Source organism: Ictalurus furcatus, chromosome 11, assembly GCF_023375685.1.
Source record: "Ictalurus furcatus strain D&B chromosome 11, Billie_1.0, whole genome shotgun sequence".
Classification (NCBI taxonomy): Eukaryota; Metazoa; Chordata; class Actinopteri; order Siluriformes; family Ictaluridae; genus Ictalurus; species Ictalurus furcatus.
Window position 1 is genome coordinate 19,106,638 of NC_071265.1, and position 19,589 is coordinate 19,126,226.

Sequence of the window (19,589 nt, forward strand, 5' to 3'; positions counted from 1 at the left end):
GGATTATTAGGGGGTAAGAAAGAGATGGGCCAATGGGGAAATTTTGCCAGGACACCTGGGTACACCCCTACTCTTTTACGATAATTGTCCTGGGATTTTTAATGACCAAAGAGAGTCGTGACCTCAGTTTAATCTCTCATCCGAAAGATTTTTTACAGTATAGAGGCATTAGGCCCCACACATACCATAGGGTGAGCACCCCCTGCTCGCCTCACTAATACCACTTCCAGCAGCAACTTTAGTGTTCCCCAGGAGGTCTCCCATCCAGGTAATGGCCAGGCTCAACTCTGCTTAGTTTCAATGGGAAACCAGGTGCAAACTGCATGGACATATGTCTTGGGCTAAATGACTAAGGGAATTTGGCCTATGTGTTACTTCATATTTATACCCCTGTGAAACAGGAAGTCATGGTTGAACAATTTCTGTTCCTAGTCACCCAGGTGTATTAAAAAGTTTTAAAATAGACATGGGAATATACTTCAAATATATTTTTCTCATGAATTCATAGGGGAGCCAGTAATTGTTGCACTCCTATATTTAACAAATATAATAGATATTTTTTGGGGATAAACCTGTGTTGTGTGTGCAGTTGTTAGATACCCATGCGTGCAGAGTATTTTTGAGAAATTTTTTAACAAAAGATCAAAAGTTTAAAGAATAAAGAGAATTTTTCACAGCCTTCTTTGCTCATATTTACCAACGGTGCCAGTATTAGTGGAGGGCACTGTATTGTTTTCTAATATTTTGTACAGGCCATTGTTGTTTGTGACATTAGTCTTGCTATTTCATGAAGGCAACCTTCTACATTTACATTTATGGCACTTGTCGGACGCCCTTATCCAGAGCGACTTACAGTTATCTCATTTATACAACTGAGCAATTGAGGGTTAAAGGCTATAGCGAGACAGGTAGAACACAGACACTTCGGAGGCAGAGCTGGTGCAAAAATGTGGCAATTTTTTTATTTAAAGTCAGGTGAAAAATGGGAAGTGAAGGTGTGTTGTCTTTCTGAAGTGGGGTGCGATGAATGGGGTGGAGCGGCCATGTGGCGGGACTCAGGAGGCCTGGCGGGGGTGCAGCGCAACTGGGGAGTTTCTCCTCTCAGCTCGGCATCGTCTTCGTCGTCCTCCGCATCTGAAAACAGAGAGAGAGACAGAGAGAGAGAGAGAGAGACCTATCACTCACTGTGTTCACGGAGATTGAACTCACCACGCCATCTCTGCTGCGCCCTTTTATAGCCGCTCCTCTTCTCCCAGACAGTGAGGAAACGCCGCTCCAATCATCGGCTGCCAGCCATGTGTATTTCTACCTCCCTGCCTTGCAGCCATGTGCGCTTTTGCTGTCCAAATCAACCAGGGTGCTGAAGTGGCGCTGTCTGTTCAGCACCCCGCCGGCAGTTGCATGAGGAGCGTGATACACGTTGTGTTTGTGGGCTGCAGGCCCGCCATCACAGGGCCCTGCTCAAGGTCCCAGCAGTGGCAGTGCTGGGATTTGATATCACATGTGTAGCTGTGATAACCAGCCTCACCACCCTCTCACGCTCTCTCTCTCTCTCTCTCTCACACACACACACACACACTCTCTCGCGCTCTCTCTCTTTTTCTCTCTCTCTCTCAGTCTCCTCTGTCCTGAAGACTTACCTGAGCTGGGCATCTTTGACTATTACAAACACTGACAACAGAGACTCCTTCCTTAAATGTTAAAGAGGTCATGACATGAGAGAATTTCCTTGATCTTTTGACATATCTTTTGTACTATTAGAACATCCTGCAAGTTTCACCGCTTAATATGTCCTCCTCAGTATAAAAAGAGCATTTATTTAACCAAGCTCCCAAAACGGCTCGTTTGGATGTGGCAGGATTTGTGATGTCACACGGGCACATACATTTGCATATGACTGGCCCTACAGCAAGACATCGACACCTACTTTTACATCATTGCACTGTTGGCCCCGCCCACTGGCGCTCAGTCACTGAAAACAGTTCTGCCCGTGCTATGGCAGGGGGTGTTAATTAATTCATAGGCAAAGATGTTGACCAATCATAGCAGTGGGTGGTTACATTGAAGTCTTAAAGGTTTCACAATGAGGGTCAGAGACAGGGTGGAAAAAGGTTATAAATGACAAAATTTGGTATGCTTTTTATGCAAAAAACTTTACTAATATTATAAGTACACCTTAGGGAAGATAATAAAATAAAAATAAAAACATGTCATTACCCCTTTAAATAAATGTCTGCTGAAAAAAATGATCACATCCACGATTATATGTTTTACTTTCTTAAACAACATGGTTTTTGTTTAACAACATCTGGTTATTATTAGTCTTAGATTTTGTTGAGTGTCTGCCGTACAAGTCCCTGTGTATGAGCCGTTACTATAGAAACAATTGAAACAAGCTGTTATACAAAAATAACGCACATCTACTGACCAATCAGATACGAGGATTCATCTGCGCCATTATAATGCCATATTAGTGTCTTCCAATCCATTTACTTGATTGGACATAAGACTCTTGATCTAATAAGAACTTGATTTGTGCATTTTCTTTGTTACTGAACTACTCAGTCGTTGGGCTTTTTGATGAGACTTGTGAGGTGTCTGCTCAGATGGTGACTTAATCTGACAGTGCTATCGGCCAAGTTTAACCAGACGTCTTAGTAGAACCAATCTTACTGGCCATTCTAACAGCAGATACATAACAGACTGCATGCTCTAGCCTTTCATACATAAAACATTTTCATAAATATAGGCTTATTTTGGAGTTTTGACAGTATCAAATGTGTTAACTTAAACTTAAATCTCTAACTCTTAGTGACGGTTTAATATAGCCGAGCTTGCATTATTTTCTGCATCGTGCTTTAGTTATTCCCATAAAGTGGTAATAAAAGGCCGGACTAATAACAACAACAATAACAACAACAACAACACAATAATTGGTTTAAGCTGCCGAAAAATTATTTCCAGATTGTGCGCAGAGCTGAGAAATGAGTAATTAGGTGAGTGTAGAAATAAACTTAAAATCAGATCTGTATGTTTACTTTGGTGATGCAGTTGCAACATTCTTATTATAAAGCAATAATCATCAAGACAAAGAATAAGCCCAACACAAAAAAGTTCATTCTTAGTTCATTCCCAAACTTAGTAAATTGAGGATCTAGATAGAAAAATGAGCTCATTTGAGTGCGATGGGTGCTGAGAGAGGAGAGGAGAGGAGAGCAGGGGAGATTGATGGAAGCTACAAAAGCACAGCAGAAAGAATGTGGAAATAAGCAGAGTGAACAGAAGAAAGGATAAACACCAGGCTGTGTGCAGATGGGACGGCTGGACAGATCAGATTTGAGATTTCAAAGCTCCAAATCCTCTGCCTATCCTGAGTACACAAAAGCTTGAAATCAATTATTAATGCTTAATATCTGTGTTTTTATTCTGGTGTTATATCATATTTTGTTTACAGACTTTTTTACTGGTTAGTTGAAGAATTACTTCAGCACTGCTTAGGTAATTCTAACCTACGTGTCTTTTTCCTTAAATATTTATGAGGTTATAGTAAACAAAATGTTACTTTGCAGAAATATAATCCTACTCATTTTACAGTTTATCTCCGTTACTTCAACACACTTCACTGAATATTACCCCATTTTCTCAAAACCTAGAACAATCACAAGACATCACATTCATCTGAACAAACCTAAATACCAAATACCTGTTACATGTGTGCTCTGAGGAGTCACATGACCTCATTCACAACACACAAGATGTTTGTAGCAGGGGAAATATGCTATGCTTTGAATTTCTCCTAGGTGAATAATGTTCACGTGACCATTTTCACAGTTGCTGTTTCTTTTTCATCCAACAAGTCATGGTCTGCAATTCTGCAGAATGATGAGTACCATTACTTTATCAGGGCTGTTATCAGCCTTTTTTTAGCAACTAGTACTACAAGTCATACAGGGCTACAGTATATGATTACGCGATACAGTAAGTATATTCACTTCAGAGTAAAAACACAGTCCTTACTGTTTCTCCATGTAGTGCACTGACGTACAGTATTGCTAGTAGTACTGAGCTTCTCTCATTGTGAGTTCCTGGACAATGGATATGGTTAATCACATTGGCCTTAATTTAATTTGATATAGCTGTTCTTCTGCCCATGCCTCTACTGCTTGTTCTTCCTGCTGCTTGGTGTCCAGACATGGCTCTTTTTACGCATCGTGATATTCTGCTTGGTGTGTCATTTTGTCGCTTAGTGTTTGCACTTTTAAACGAGCGCACAATGGGATTTGTGTGTAATTCTACTCTAATAATGCAGCCAACCTGTAACACAAGTGAAAACAATAGTTCTGATCAATGTGTCATCCTTTTGAGAACGGAATTGAAGCTTATGGATATCGTGTTGATTGTTCCAGTTTTAGTGTCCGTGCATTTGAGAAAAACTGTAAACCCGGTCTAGTGGTGAATCAGTCTAGGCTCCATTCTTAATTTACATAACCGCTATTGGATTTCTAGCTCACTGATCATTCAAGGCAGCAGGCTCGATTGCATGGGCATATGAACAAACCCTACTATGAGCAAGCATAATTTCTTCAGAGAAAGTAAGCTTTATTTAACAAGAGGTTGCTGATGATGATGAAGAAGAATGACAATAGTGCTGTTCTAGCGTGTTGTGGTGAAAGTGTCACAAACCTGCATTGGATGCCTTCCAATACTGTTATTAGCACACACCTGTTCACTATGTCTCATGATTTCCCATTGGGGGAATCCCTGTTGCAACTTGTGGCTGATTAGCTCAAGTGAAATCGGTTAGTTAGCTGAGCCCTGAGGGATCGAGTCAAACATAACAAGTGTAGACTTTAGGAGCAGGACTTTGTGAGCGTACTAATTTCAGATCAAGTTTTATGTAGCCAGCTACTTCACTGAGACATGCAAGCTGACACAACTTCATTACTTGATTCTCATAAATAGTTTACAGACCAAGTGGTGCTGCATCACAGCTCCAGGGTCTTGAGTTCAGCTCAACATGTTGTCACCATATCTGTGTGGGTTTTCTCTGGGTTCTCTAGTTTCTTCCTACCTTCTAAAAAGGAGGTAGACTGGCTACAGTAAATTGTGCAGGGAATGAGTATAAGAATTGTGTGTGCATGGTGACCTGTTTTGGACTGCCATCCCATTCAGTGTGTATTCAATTCAGTTCAATTCAATTTTATTTGTATAGCGCTTTTTACAATAGACATTGTCTCAAAGCAGCTTTACAGAAATATCAACATGGTATACAGATATTAAAGGTGCGAATTTATCCCAACTGAGCAAGCCACTGAGTGGCGACGGTGGCAAGGAAAAACTCCCTAAGATGTTTTAAGAGGAAGAAACCTTGAGAGGAACCCGACTCAGAAGGGAACCCATCCTCATCTGGGTAACAACAGATAGTGTGAAAAAGTTCATTATGGATTTATATGAAGTCTGTATGGCCTTAGGAGCAGCCGTAGTCCCAGCAGTCTGGAATTAGAGAAGATTTGAGCTCCATCCAGAGGCAGAAAGGATCTGGATCTCTAGTATCTCCATAAATTCATGTGGGGCTCGGCGAAAGGAGAGAGGGAGAAAAAAAGATAATTATGACTGCGAAGTAGTAGAACAGAATCTAGTCAGGGTAGGCTTGAGTAAACAAATACGTTTTAAGCCTAGACTTAAACACTGAGACTGTGTCTGAGTCCCGAACACTAATAGGAAGACTGTTCCATAACTGTGGGGCTCTATAAGAGAAAGCTCTTCCCCCTGCTGTAGCCTTCACTATTCGAGGTACCGTCAAATAGCCTGCATCTTTTGATCTAAGTAGGCGTGGCGGATTATATAAAACCAAAAGGTCGCTTAGATATTGTGGCGCGAGACCATTTAGTGCTTTATAGGTTAATAAAAGTATTTTATAGTTAATGCGAAATTTTACTGGGAGCCAATGCAGTATTGATAATATCGGTGTGATATGGTCGTGCCTTCTAGTTCTAGTTAGGACTCTAGCAGCTGCATTCTGGACTAACTGGAGCTTATTTATATTCCTACTGGAACATCCAGACAGTAAGGCATTACAGTAATCTAATCTAGAGGTGACGAATGCATGAACTAGTATTTCCGCATCATGTAGTGACAATATGTTTCTTATTCGTGTATCCCCATTTATTCACAGCGACCCTGAGCAAGATAAGTAATTACCGAAGATGAATGAATACATGAACAAGTTAGCTAACGGGAAAACACTGGAAAGCGATTTAGTTAGAAAATGTTGTATTGTGCTACCACTTATATGACATAGTTGATGGACAGAACTTTGGGAGATTTGAAAGGATTATTGGAACACGAGGCTGAGGTCTTTCTGATATTTTTCCAAAATGGTTTATTTCACCCTTTACATCAGTGCAATGAACAATGCAGTCATACAAAATACGGTAATGGAGAATATGTACTAGAAACTTCTAGTACAGATGAGAAGCATCCAGTACATTATTCATTCAAGATTTGTAATCCTCAAAGACAGCGTTGTTTTGTACAGCTGTGGAAAAATACTGATAAATTATACTTAAATTAAAATACAGAGAGTGCGTCAAAAACATACTTATTAAAAGTGGACGTTTCCACCAAAAATGTAGTCAATCTACTCAGTGTACTCGGCTATTAAAAATGTAAATGTTTTAACTGATGAAATTAAGTAGGTCACAGACGATAATGAATCTGCATGAAACTTCATAGGTTTTTTTTCTACATTGATGAATTTGATTGGATGCTTTGAACTGAAATGTGAATAAAATGCCTATAAAAAATTAAATGCATGGGAGTCGATGGATGAGAGAAGAAGAGACCTTTGAAATTTGTAACAAGTACTTTGAAGGTCTAAATAAAAATGTATGTAAATGAGTAAAAGGCACACTTTTTTTCTTGGAAATTGAATTAAGAGTACAAAGTATTCAATTTCAATAACACCCAAGTAATATATATATATATATAAACCCCAACATAATACCTCATTATCGTAAAGAAGTACAATTATTGAAGGATTTTCCACCCCTGGGGTTGTTGCTGCTCTGAGAATAAGACAAACCAGCCCATTAGATTTAGCCTGAGTATGACAGAGCAGAAGAGTAGATGAAATCCCTGGGGAATTTAATCTACATGTAGGGTGTGCATCAAACACCATCCTACAGACTGAAGTGTGCAGAGTGAAGCTCTTACACAGCACTAGAATTTTGCTTGACAGCACACCTCCCCTGCTGAGACCTCTTAGAGCTGACCTCGCAGTAATAATCCATGAAACTGTGTCCTTTCTGGTATGCACTTTCCTGTTTAGGTACTCATCTATTGCACCTCTGTGTGTGAGACTGCCCTAGCACTGTCAAAGACATCCCCATAGCATGGCCAAACCCATGCACAAGCAGCAATATAGCAGAAAATGCCCAAATACTGTGCATTAGTGGCTTCTAGTTTTCCAAAGCCTTCAGTGATGCTACAGACACGTCAAGTGAGAAAAATGAGCCTGGTAAGCGCTTTTATTCCAGATAAGTGGATTTCCGGAAAAAAGATATAGTGCTTTATTCTCTTTTTGTTTGTCTGCGTATTGTAAATTGTATGCTTTCCTGTTTCCTGATCCCCTCAAAGATAGAAAAAGATGTAGTCCTTGACTTTTAAAAGAAATAAGTCTAAAGGGGAGCAGATTAAAGATGCGGATCAGGGATGCCTTCTTCTGCAAAGTTGCTTGGGACCAGGTGGTTGCCAAATTTGTCCTTGAAATAACCAAGCAGAGGCTGGGTTCTTGGATGTTGTTCTGACAGACCATAATATGGACCTTTTCACCCTGCTGGGTAATTATAAGTCTGATCATTTAGCCAGCAGGTCAGTGTCCTGGATTGTCTCTAAAGATATTTTCTTCTGTTTTTCATTGATCTTTTTTTGCATAGTTAGGTCTTTTCATGGTTTACCTACCTTTTTGTGTAAAGTAATATTTCCTACTAAAAATATTAGATGCATAAATATTATTTAATGGTGGTATTAGATCTTGATTTGGTCGATGAACTGGTAAACCTATTGGAACAGACAAGACTCAGGAGATGTGTGAGAATACATGGGCAGAAGGTTTATTTACAAAATCCAAGCCAATTCAAATTCAGAGTCAAAACTATTCACAAACAGACCAGACAAAAAGCAAATCCAAAGATTAGTCAATCAACAAAGCAAGGAACACAACACAGAAACAGAAATTACAGAATGCAAGGCTCAGATTTGAACACACATTAAAATTGGCAAGACTTGACTCAGTGTTGCCAACTCTTTTCAGAGAAAGTAGCTAACACATGCTCAAAAAAGTAGCTAGAAGTTGTTAGATGGCATCATAGACTAATTTATGGTGATCAGTAATTGGTCTTGAGGACCATGGTGTTTAGCCATTGGTCATTAGGAAAAATGATGATCAGTGATTGGTCTTTGGGAACAATGGTGATCAGTGAATGGTCTTTGGGAACAATGGTGATCAGTGAATGGTCTTGGGGAACAATGGTGATCAGTGAATGGTCTTGGGGAACAATGGTGATCAGTGATTGGTCTTGGGGACCATAATTTTTAGTCATTGGTCATTGGGAACAATATTGATTAGTGATTGGTCTTTGGGAACAATGGTGATCATTGATTGGTTGTTGGGAGCATTGCCTTGTCCAAGTGCAACTCAGTCAGGCTTTACACATTGCTGGTGAATTAAACATACCTGCTCTATCAGCTCATATAACCAGCAGCTATGATGTGAGCTGGAGAGCCATATTGAGTGCAGGACAGTCACTAACTTGCAACTCAAAAAGTTTTGTTGCTAGGCTCTGTTTTGAAATTAAGTCACTATAGGGTCTATAAAGTCACCTAATGTAGTGACAAAGTTTGATGTTTGAACTGGCTATAGTGTATAAACAGGAAGTTTTTGATGGCTGATGAATAAAGAGTTGCAGTGCTGCAGTGGAGGTATTATGTCCTACCTGGGTGTGACAATTGCGTTACTTTCTTCACTGATTGCAATACTCCAAAGTTACTTCCTGTATCAGAATCATGCTATCATACAACCTATAAATGGAATTAGAAAATATTAGGCAATCTTAAGCAAACTGATTATGAGCATATGGAGATCTTTTTTTTCCAAACTATTTCTCTTCAATGAGGCAAAATTGAGGCGAATTCAGTAAAATGTCATTTTGTTTTTTTCTGGACCTTTCCTAGTCACTATATTGTAATAAGTGTCATTCTCACATACAAAGCCATCCTTCACTCAGGCTTAGACTTTACTGCTCTTTTTTGATTATATCCCACTTCTTTTTAAGCAGGGTCACAGTTAGATAACTCGTCTGAGATAAATCAGATTCCCTCCTCTCTGGCTCTGCATGTTGACTCAATCTTCCCTCTTCCTTGGAGTCTGTCTGTCAGCTGTCTCATCTAATTTACAACCGAAACTTTTCTAAGCTCAAATAAGGCAGGTCCATGCTCAGGCAAGAAACTGCATCCATCATCACAGACTCTGCAGCTTAAGAAGCATGTGTTCCATTGAGGTGTGAACTCCAAATGATTGATTTTTTTTCTTTCTTCTAATGTTAAATTTGTGCTGTAATATTGAAGTGCAACATGTACTTGATGTTGGGTAATTACGATTGAGCAGCCCAATGCAGCGATTGAATACAAAAAGTGGAAAAATGAATGAAAGTGCCCAGAGGAGAGGGATGCTCAGTGCGCAGGCCTGCTGTGATTTAGGTCACATATGGCACCATCAAGCTGTGCACTAAGGGCTCAAACTGGTGATTTGATATTTGAGTTCTTCCAGTGTGTGTGCTCTGTTAGGCTCCCTATCAGCGTGATTGATGAAAGATACTGCACAAGCGGAGATTCAAGGGCACAAAAGCCAGATGCTACTTCATGTATAAAGGACTGATATATGACTCCAAGTCATTTGTGTGATAATTGGATTGCAAGAACTGAACTGATGAGGAAAACTTGTCAAATCCAAGTACTATTTCCAGTAGTGTTTGGCAACAGGACATTGTGATATATCATATTTCATATATCATGTTTGAATCTTTTTTTTTTTTTTTACAAGACTCAACAATATACAATTTAGATGAATAGCACAGTAAGAGCAGTGATTATTGAAGTTATAAAAAATAATCATATTTATTCATTATAGTCATATTAAAGCTGCAGAACTTTTGCCTAACACCAATCTGTCTGAAACATAAAATTCCCAGTTAATTGCGGAGTTATTTTATTATTTTTTTATGTGGGTTGTGCTTCGGCACTGCTCCTCTGCGCGGATGAATCTGATGCTTTGAGGTTTACGTATGGATTGTATATTAGCTGCAATACATGACAATGGAAGTGGCGGTGGATACGGTTTTCTTGGAGTAGAGGTGAGTTACTCTCTCTCTCTCTCTCTCTCTCTCTCTCTCTCTCTCTCTCTCTCTCTCTCGATTTCTTGGTTTTGACAACAGCTGATTCCCCAGATGTGAACGATGTTTGTGTTTAGAACTATCCAGATAAAAAAAAAAAAGCAATTAAAAATTAAAAGCAAGCTGCAAAAACCACCATCCTCAGCCCTCACACGGCAATATAGTAGCCAGCTCTTCTTCTTTCTGTTTAAGGACGTGATGTAACCACACAAAGACGAATGACGTCAACTGACGTTTCCCGACAGCTCAATATATAAATCATTATTATTTGCGTAACGTTGTGAATTGGGGTGAGGTAAGGAGACCGTTCTGAACACTGATATTTTTTTTTTTATGTACTTGCTCAATAATTGATTTTTTTTCATTTTTAACCAAAAAAGTTCCACACTGCAGCTTTAAATATGACTTAATATTTGTGGGTAAGTGCTTGGCTTCATCTTCTTTAAAAATTATAGTCGTCAAACCTTTTTTCTCTTTGTTGTAGATGATGGCAAGCTCTCCTTTGAGGAATTCAAGGCTTACTTTTCTGATGGGATTCTCACGACAGAAGAGCTTCAGGAGCTGTTCTACTCAATTGATGGGCGACAGACAAAGTGTGTACTACCTGAAGTTTATCCCTCATTTTTAAATCTATACTATACATGTGATCTTTGTGGTTCCCCTTAATTACTGTTCTCTGTGACAAGCTCAGCTTGGCTTTAAAGACTTTTGAATAATAAATAAATAAAAATGTTGTCATGGTAAAATAAAAAAATCAAGGCAACAGTGAAAATTCCATATACAGCTTCCAAAAGAGAAAGTTCTGTCTTTAGCTCAAAGGGTTGGGTTTGAAAGAACATATGAAAGACTTGGTTTTAAGGCTTAAAAATCACTGCAGTGCAGGACCACATGGGAATAGTTTCAATTTTGGTTTTTCATTGTATGATCAAAACACTTCACAAACTCTTCTAAAAGGGCGCACAATCTGCAATCATGGCTACCAGTTGCTTAGTAATTACTGTATTCAGAAATCTACGGTAAATTGGAGTCCCATAGTCCTGACATAGAGATCTATTCCATGCCCAGCATGCATCTGGTTCTCTACAACTGAAACCCAACTCGCCTCATTAAATCATTAATCCAACCATGAGATGTGCAGAGACTGGTGCATTTCTCAACCTGGTTAATATTCCTTTTTTGCCACAGAAGATAAGGACAGAATAAAATGATCCAATGTTACAGATCTGTGAGTGGCAAAAGTATGTGAACCTCTAGGATTAGCAGTTAATTTGAAGGTGAAATTAGAGTCAGGTGTTTTCAATCAATGGGATGACAATCAGGTTGTGAACGAGCCACGGGTCAGATATTCACATGTGTGTGGAAGTGTTGCATGGCACAAACAAAGGAGATTTCTGAGGACCTCAGAAAACGAGTTGTTGATGCTCATTAGGCTGGAAAACCGTTTTGGACTCCACCAATCCTCATTCTTTGACCAAGTATAATATTTAATGTGAAAATGGTAAATGGCGCACTTATATAGCGCTTTTATCCAAATCGCTTTACACTGTGTCTCATTCACCCATTCACACACACACTCACACACCAATGGTAGCAGAACTGCCATGCAAGGCGCTAACTTGCCATCAGGAGCAACTTGGGGTTCAGTGTCTTGCCCAAGGACACTTCGGTATGTGGAGTCATGTGGGCCGGGAATCAAACCGCCAACCCTACGATTAGTGGACAACCTGCTCTACCACCTGATTCACATACCGCTTATCCTCCTTCAGGGTCACGGGGAAACCTAGAGCCTATCCCAGGGAGCATCGGGCACAAGGCGGGGTACACCCTGGACAGGGTGCCAATCCATCGCAGGGCACCACCTGAGCCACAGCCGCTTTATTTATGCAGAAATGTAGAAAATTCTAAAGGGTTCAAGCACCACTCTATACAGTTGCAATCAAAATTATTCAACCCCTTTACAGACATGAGCTACACCATGTCTGTAAAGATCAATTAGCCATAACCTCACTTGTCATCTAGGAGTCATTTAATATGAAGAAAGAACACAGAGCTATCTCACAGGAGTGCATGATACAAATCACCATCACTCTGAGCAAACAGGGTCAAGCAAATGCCATTTCGTAGCATAGTTTGGCCACAACGTGTGTGTGTGTGTGTGTGTGTGTGTGTGTGTGCTATTTAATTACCTAAATCATTAAAGAGCCCTATTTTTGCATTTAATTTAGCCCACTGAGTCTCACCTCTATTAAAATTCCATTACTGCCTCCAGGGAGCACTTGAGACAAGTCCAAGCAATTATTTAGTCCAAGCTTCTTTGCTCAAGATTACATTTTGTTTTGATCTGTTAGTTGATGTGGCATTTCACACATGGAGCAAGCCACATTTTAGACAGAATATGATCGTGACTATTATCTTGTTTTCAACTGCAGTTAATTTGGTAATTATGAACAGCTAAACAGCTATATAGTTACATACATGATTTAAACTGTACATATCTCTCCTGCTTATATTTAAGTGCACCATATATTGCTTTTCAGCTGCTTATTGCTGTATTGTGAAAAATATACAGTCGGGTCCATAAGTGTTTGGACAGTGACATAATTTTGCTTCTGTACACCACCACAGTGGATTTGAAATGAAGCAATCAAGATGTGATTGAAGTGTAGACTCATAAGTAATTGGACAATTGACTGATAAGCAGTTTCATGGCCAGGTGTGGCCTGCTTCCTCGATATTTCATGAGAAATTAAGGAGATAAAAGGTTTGGAGATGATTCCAAGTTGTGTCACTGTCCAAACACTTATGGACCCGACTGTATTCTTGCATGACACACAATTATAGCATTATCATCTTGATGGGTGAGTAATTATAGTCCAACCCTACGGATATGCTTAAACTGCCAGGATCTGTTACAACCAGTACAGTAAATATCACCCTCCTTGTATTAATCTACCACTTGTCCTTCTTTTGTTTTCTGCTCTCCTTTACAGCAACCTTGACACCGACAAGTTATCAGGTGGGTTTAGATCCTTCCTTTCTGTTTCCTTCACAAGACATTATACTCCTCTAATGGACTATTGATAAGATTGGACAGTGGTGCTAAGCTACTCAGTGACCACTAAAGTGCACCTATTATGGTTTTTCAAATATTACCTTTCATGTAGTGTGTTATAGAGCTGTTTGTGAATGTAAAAAGTCTGCAAAGTTTCAAAAATCAAAGCGCACGACAAACGGAGTTATTGACTCCCAAAAGAAGGAAGCGATTCTGAACAGCTGAAACGAGTCGTTAGTAATTCCAGACTTTACTTCCTGTACTAACCTATGTAGGTTTGTAATAAAAAGCCCCGCCTCTGGTCTCCATCGGCTGCTCGAGAACAGATGGAGCTGAAACTCGTTATAGTAGAGGGCGTTTCCTTTTTGAAACACACTGACAGCGGTAGACCAATCACAACAGACTGGGACGACTGACCAATCAGAGCAGAGTATGCTCTCTGAAAGGAGGCGTTTAGAATAAATCCTTTAGAACGGATCACTGAACGAGTCGTTTGTGACACTGGGGGGGAAAGGTAATGCTGAAGTTTAAATTATGAGCACATTAAAGTGTTTTTTGACCTTGGATGCATGTAAATCTGTTGTATGAGACCATTAAAACAAAATTAGGTACATTTCAAAACCATAATAGGTGCTCTATAACTCATCAAGAGCTTTATGATAAACACATACAAGTGAATTCCGCTAAAATTGTGTTCTTTGTCCCCTGACAATTTGTTCTGGCTACTTCTGGGTCCTTTACCAGTTCATCTTGGGATTTCTGAAAGGTGTCAGGGCCTTGTGGAGGCAGAAATGTGGAACCTGGTGCGGATAGTAAATTGTTTTTTTTGGGTGAGCCTGTGGAGTTAGCAGAGTTAGAGTATTCAAATAAAGTTGCTGCAATACAGAAGGTGCATGAGTCATCTGCACAGGGCAACAGATTGGTGTCAGACTAAGACGTCAGCCTCCAGAAGTCATTTCAGACTTTGCATGAGACACTACTGATAGGCCTGGGCTTTTATTTTGCAGTAGTAACCCAATTAATTGTTTGAAAAGCATTTATTCTCATGATGTTGGTGCTTATTGGTTAATTAACTTTAAGACTATCTGTTCCTATACTTTAGCTCACCTAAAGGTGCCATGTTCTAAGTTGTTGTAACACATCTAGATGTAAATATGAGGAAATGAAAGCTGAAATTCTGATCTGTCTTCTCATCTTTTGATCTCAAGCCCAAATGTCTTCAGTGTATAGCAAAAACAAAAGAATTGGCCTTGCTGTTCCAATACTTTCAGAGCGGAAATAGTGTATATAGTGTATGATGCCTCTGTACAACTACCAAATAAAAACTGGCTCATATAGTGCACAAGGACACACTTTCTCCTGACACCGTATCCCCTTAGGAACTCATGCAATGTACACGTTCCCTAAAACAGAGTTCCAGACTTGTTCTTACTTTTTTAAAAATAAAAAAATCAGTAACCTGGCCTCTTCCACAAACTAGGGCTGCTATGTTGAACTCTAAGCTGCAGCATGAACACAACAAGATGCCTGGGTTTGTTAAAACTCTTGTCTTTGTCTCACTTTCTCCTGAATCTCCTAATCAAATTCTGATATATTGCTCCACTGTGGGTCCCAGATCATAAACGTCAATATTTTTACAATATTTCAATACTTTAACAACCCCAGCATTTATGTTTTATTGGACTCTTGAGTTCTGTCACTACTCTGCTCTGTGGCAGTAGGGCTGAATGATTAATCATATTTTTTAAATTGTTATCTTGATGATGAGATTCTGCAATGAACACATCGTAAATGAATGCAATAAATGTGTCTTTAAAAACTGGAAATAATAGCACTGCTCAAACTCCAGCTGAGTGACTCTTGCCCTGCAGAGTTGTGTGCATGCAGGGGTAGAACAAGCTGTGAAAACACACTAATGTGAACTTGAACATACACGCTGTTATTAGCTGTTGCACTGAAAAAATGTAAATTTGTACAGACAGAAACGCACTTTTAATGTGTTACATACAGCTCTGTTCTTTTCCTGTAGAGTACACTATATATAGTATAGAACAGTAAATAGAGTGTAAAATGCCATTCGGTTATTCCTTACGTACTGTGGATAAGTAAACAGTAGGTAGTCATTTGGATTTTGGCTTAAGTGCATGTTGGCAGCGCTTAAATAAATAAAATATTCCTTTGTGAAATCATGTTGATGATGGCGCATGTTGAGTCATTTCATATATTTTGTGAAAGCAAATATAAACTAATTAAAGAGCCAGTGATCCTGGCTAAAACATCCCACAAATACAAAATGTTTGCAGTTCTACAATAAGTAAGGAATAACACACAACAGACCATGCTGTTATACAAAAATAATGCATGCCAGGGGGTATGATGCAGCACGAGCCAGAAGCTGAAGTGCATTGTTTTGTATAACAGTATGGTCTGGAGTGTGTTATTCCACTTACCCCACATCGATTTGCCAACAAATACAATGTTTAATGTATTAATGAATAACATGTCACGCATTTTAACAGTTTATAGTTAGATTTAATGTTGCGGAACATCCGAAAGACAAGTTAGTTCCTGTTCTCACCTACGTTATAGCTGCGATAAACAGTCATTCCCTCACCAGCCTCTCTCTCTCTCTCTCTCTCTCTCTCTCTCTTTTTTCTCAGCACAGCCTGTCATTTTACTGAGAAAGCCGAGGAAATGGAAAGCAGTACAGAAACCAAAAGTGCTTACAACGAGACTCCTTCCATAAATGTTAAATAAACGTCTCTGAACAAAAAGAATTAACGGCATCAATGATTATAAGAATTGTTAAACAACAACCCAGTTTTAAATTCAGTTATTATTAGTCTTCGATTATGTATGAGCTGTTACGAAAGAAACAATAACCTATTAGAAAGAGTGCATTAATGTTACCTGTACTGTTATACGAAAATAATGCACACCTTTTGACCAAACAGATTCAAGCATCCAGCCATGTGGTATAAGTATCTATAAGTATTTACTGTTTGTTTTGCAGAATAGTAATTTTATTTGCTTCATGGATATAAATATTGGGATTCTTCTTTTTAAAAAAAAAAAATCTATTATTGAGTAAAGCTGAAATAATAGCAGAAGCAGTCATTTTTGAGTTCTGTATCACATCGAGTCAGATACAATTGATCACATATCACCATTGCAATGTCTTTATCACATCTCACAGTTTTGTCTATATCACACTATGTCCTATGTGGCAGTGACTACAGACTCATGACTGCCATTTGTGTGGTGGAAGAAAAATGAGTTGCCTTGTAATTACACAACATTAGAACACAAGCTGTACACAAGAGATATTATACTGCTTAAACGATCAAAGTGTTTCATTGATAAAATGCAACTCCCCTCCCCATCATCGGAGACTGCCATCTCCTGAATATACACATAGATTTTGAGTCAATTCCAGCTTCCACTACCACCTCATACCACATATGAACACCTGAAACACTCATTATCCTTGCGAAGTCTTGCCAACTACATAGCTTGTGTAAGTTCTGTCTTGTCGTTTCCCTGACTGACTGCCTTGTTGATTATTCTGACCTGTACCTTGTTCATCATTAACAACTTTGGATTGCCCATCATTGATTATATTGACCATGATTCTTTGTGTACTGACCATTGCCTGCCAGACTACATTGATTCTGTGGATAATGATGTTCTCCTCGTTTATAAAAGGCATTAAGTCAATCATCAATCATTATAGACCCATGTTTCCAAGAAACAAATGTATCTGAGATTCAACAATGAAGGCAGAAACAGTATTGTTAGAAACAGTAAGTGTGTCGAACACATTGTATGTGCATAGAATGCCTTAAGGAGAATTTAAGCATTTAATGTTGCTTTCTTTGGAATACCCATTCAGTTAAATGATCCTAACGTGAGTAACTAATGAAGGCTGAGATTACTGTGACGGTAGGTTTTGACTGCGAGAAACTAATTTACACAAGTCATTAGACCAAGCAGAGGAGCGCTAGTCTGCTCTGTTTAAATGTCATTTCCAGTCTACAATTCTATAAGTGTGTATTAGGAATGTAATGTTTGGATATTTCAGGATATGATCACTTAAACATTCTGCATCCATTGTTTGGTACGTTATTGGTACATATAAAAAATAATGAACGCACTGGAGAGTTCAGGAATGCCCAAAGGCCTGGAAGACCATAGAAAACAGCTGTGGTAGATGACAAGAGTTATTTCCCTGGTGAAGAAAAAACACTTCACAACAGCTGGCCAGATCAAGAACATCTTGCAGGAGGTAGGTGTATCTGTGTCAAAGTCAACAATCAAGAGAAGCCTTCACCAGAGTAAATACAGAGGGTTTACCACAAGATATAAGACAGATTAGAGTTTGCCACAAACATCTAAAAAACAAACAAACAAAAAAAACCCCACATAGTTCTTGAACAACATCCCATGGACAGATGAGACATGCATCATCTATCAGACTGATGGGAAGAGAGCATGGAGAAGAGAAAGAATCTTATCATTTTATGGCATGGGAATGCATGGTTGCTGACAGAAGCAGCAGGATTAATTGAGAAGTGTATATGGCTAATATAATATTCAATTCAATTCAATTTTATTTGTATAGCACTTTTTATAATAGACATTGTCTCAAAGCAGCTTTACAGAAATATCAACATGGTATACAGATATTAAAGGTGCGAATTTATCCCAACTGAGCAAGCCACTGAGTGGCGATGGTGGCAAGGAAAAACTCCCTAAGATGTTTTAAGAGGAAGAAACCTTGAGAGGAACCCGACTCAGAAGGGAACCCATCCTCATCTGGGTAACAACAGATAGTGTGAAAAAGTTCATTATGGATTTATATGAAGTCTGTATGGCCTGTATGGTAATATCTGCTCAGAATCAGTGAAATGCTTCAAAATTCACTGGATGACCCTTCACAGTGTGGATGAACAATGACCAGAAGCATACTTCGAAAGGAACCCAAGACTTTTTTGAGGAAAAGAAGTGGAATGTTCTGCAATGGCCAAATCCTGACCTGACCTAAATGTGCATGCATTTCACCTGCTGAAGGCTAAAGTAAAGGCAAAACAGCCCAAGAACAATCAGGAATTGACGAGAGATGTAGTAAAGGCATGGCAGAGCAACACCGGGGAACAAACCCAGTGTCTGAACATGGGCACTCTGACCGGTCTGTGGCTACGCAGCCCCATACGCAGCAAGCTGTGATGCACTGTGTGTTCTGACGCCTTTCTATCATAGCCAGCGTGAACTTCTTCAGCAATTTGTGCTACAGTAGCTCTTCTGTGGGATTGAACCAGACAGGCTAGCTTTCACTCCCCACACATATCAATGAGCCTTGGTCACTGATAACCCTGTCACCAGTTCACCGGATGTCCTTCCTTGGACCATTTTTGGTAGCTACTAATCACTGCATACTGGTAACACCCCACAAGACCTGCTGTTTTGGAGATGCTCTGACCCAGTTGTCCTGCCATTACAATTTGGCCGTTCTCAAAGTCACTCAGATCCTTAGTTGTGCTCATTTTTTCTGCTTTGAACACATTAACTTTGAGAACTGACTGTTCCCTTGCTGCCTAATATATCCCACCCCTTGACAGGTGTCATTGTAATCAACGTTATTCACTTCACCTGCCAGTGGTTTTATTGTTATGGGAAAAAAATCTCACTAGTGCGGCAGTGTGCAGCTCTGTTTATCTAAAAATAGATGAGTGTTTTGTTCATTTCCGGACAGCAATGCTGTGTTCTTCTGTGCATTTGATAGCTGTTGTGTATGATAAACTTATGAACGTGAGGAGTTGCAGCAGAGCTTGCAATGGAACATGTTTACAACAGTAGCAGATTACACATCCAGTGCAGTGTTTTCATTGCAGTTGCATGCCCAGTACACAGAAACACAAGTTGCTGGAGTATGAGTTAGGGGAGTGCAGAGAGAGGGGGTTGTGAGATTTTTTGGGAATTCGCAGCTGGATATAAAGGGGATCAGAGAGAGAGAGAAGGAAAGAAGCTGACATCACTTTGTCATTGCCCAAAAATGAAACATTTATGTACCTTTTTATGGTCTTTTC

At 39.4% G+C, this 19,589-nt stretch overlaps 1 protein-coding gene across 1 annotated transcript in view; it reads left to right on the forward strand.

The window, feature by feature from the left end:
• Window positions 1-19,589, forward strand: part of necab3 (N-terminal EF-hand calcium binding protein 3) — a 57,269-nt gene that overhangs the window by 21,537 nt on the left and 16,143 nt on the right. The window contains exons 3-4 of the mRNA XM_053636326.1: window positions 10,936-11,044; window positions 13,442-13,467. Coding sequence (XP_053492301.1) covers window positions 10,936-11,044; window positions 13,442-13,467 — 135 coding nt within the window. The remainder of the gene's footprint in view (window positions 1-10,935; window positions 11,045-13,441; window positions 13,468-19,589) is intronic.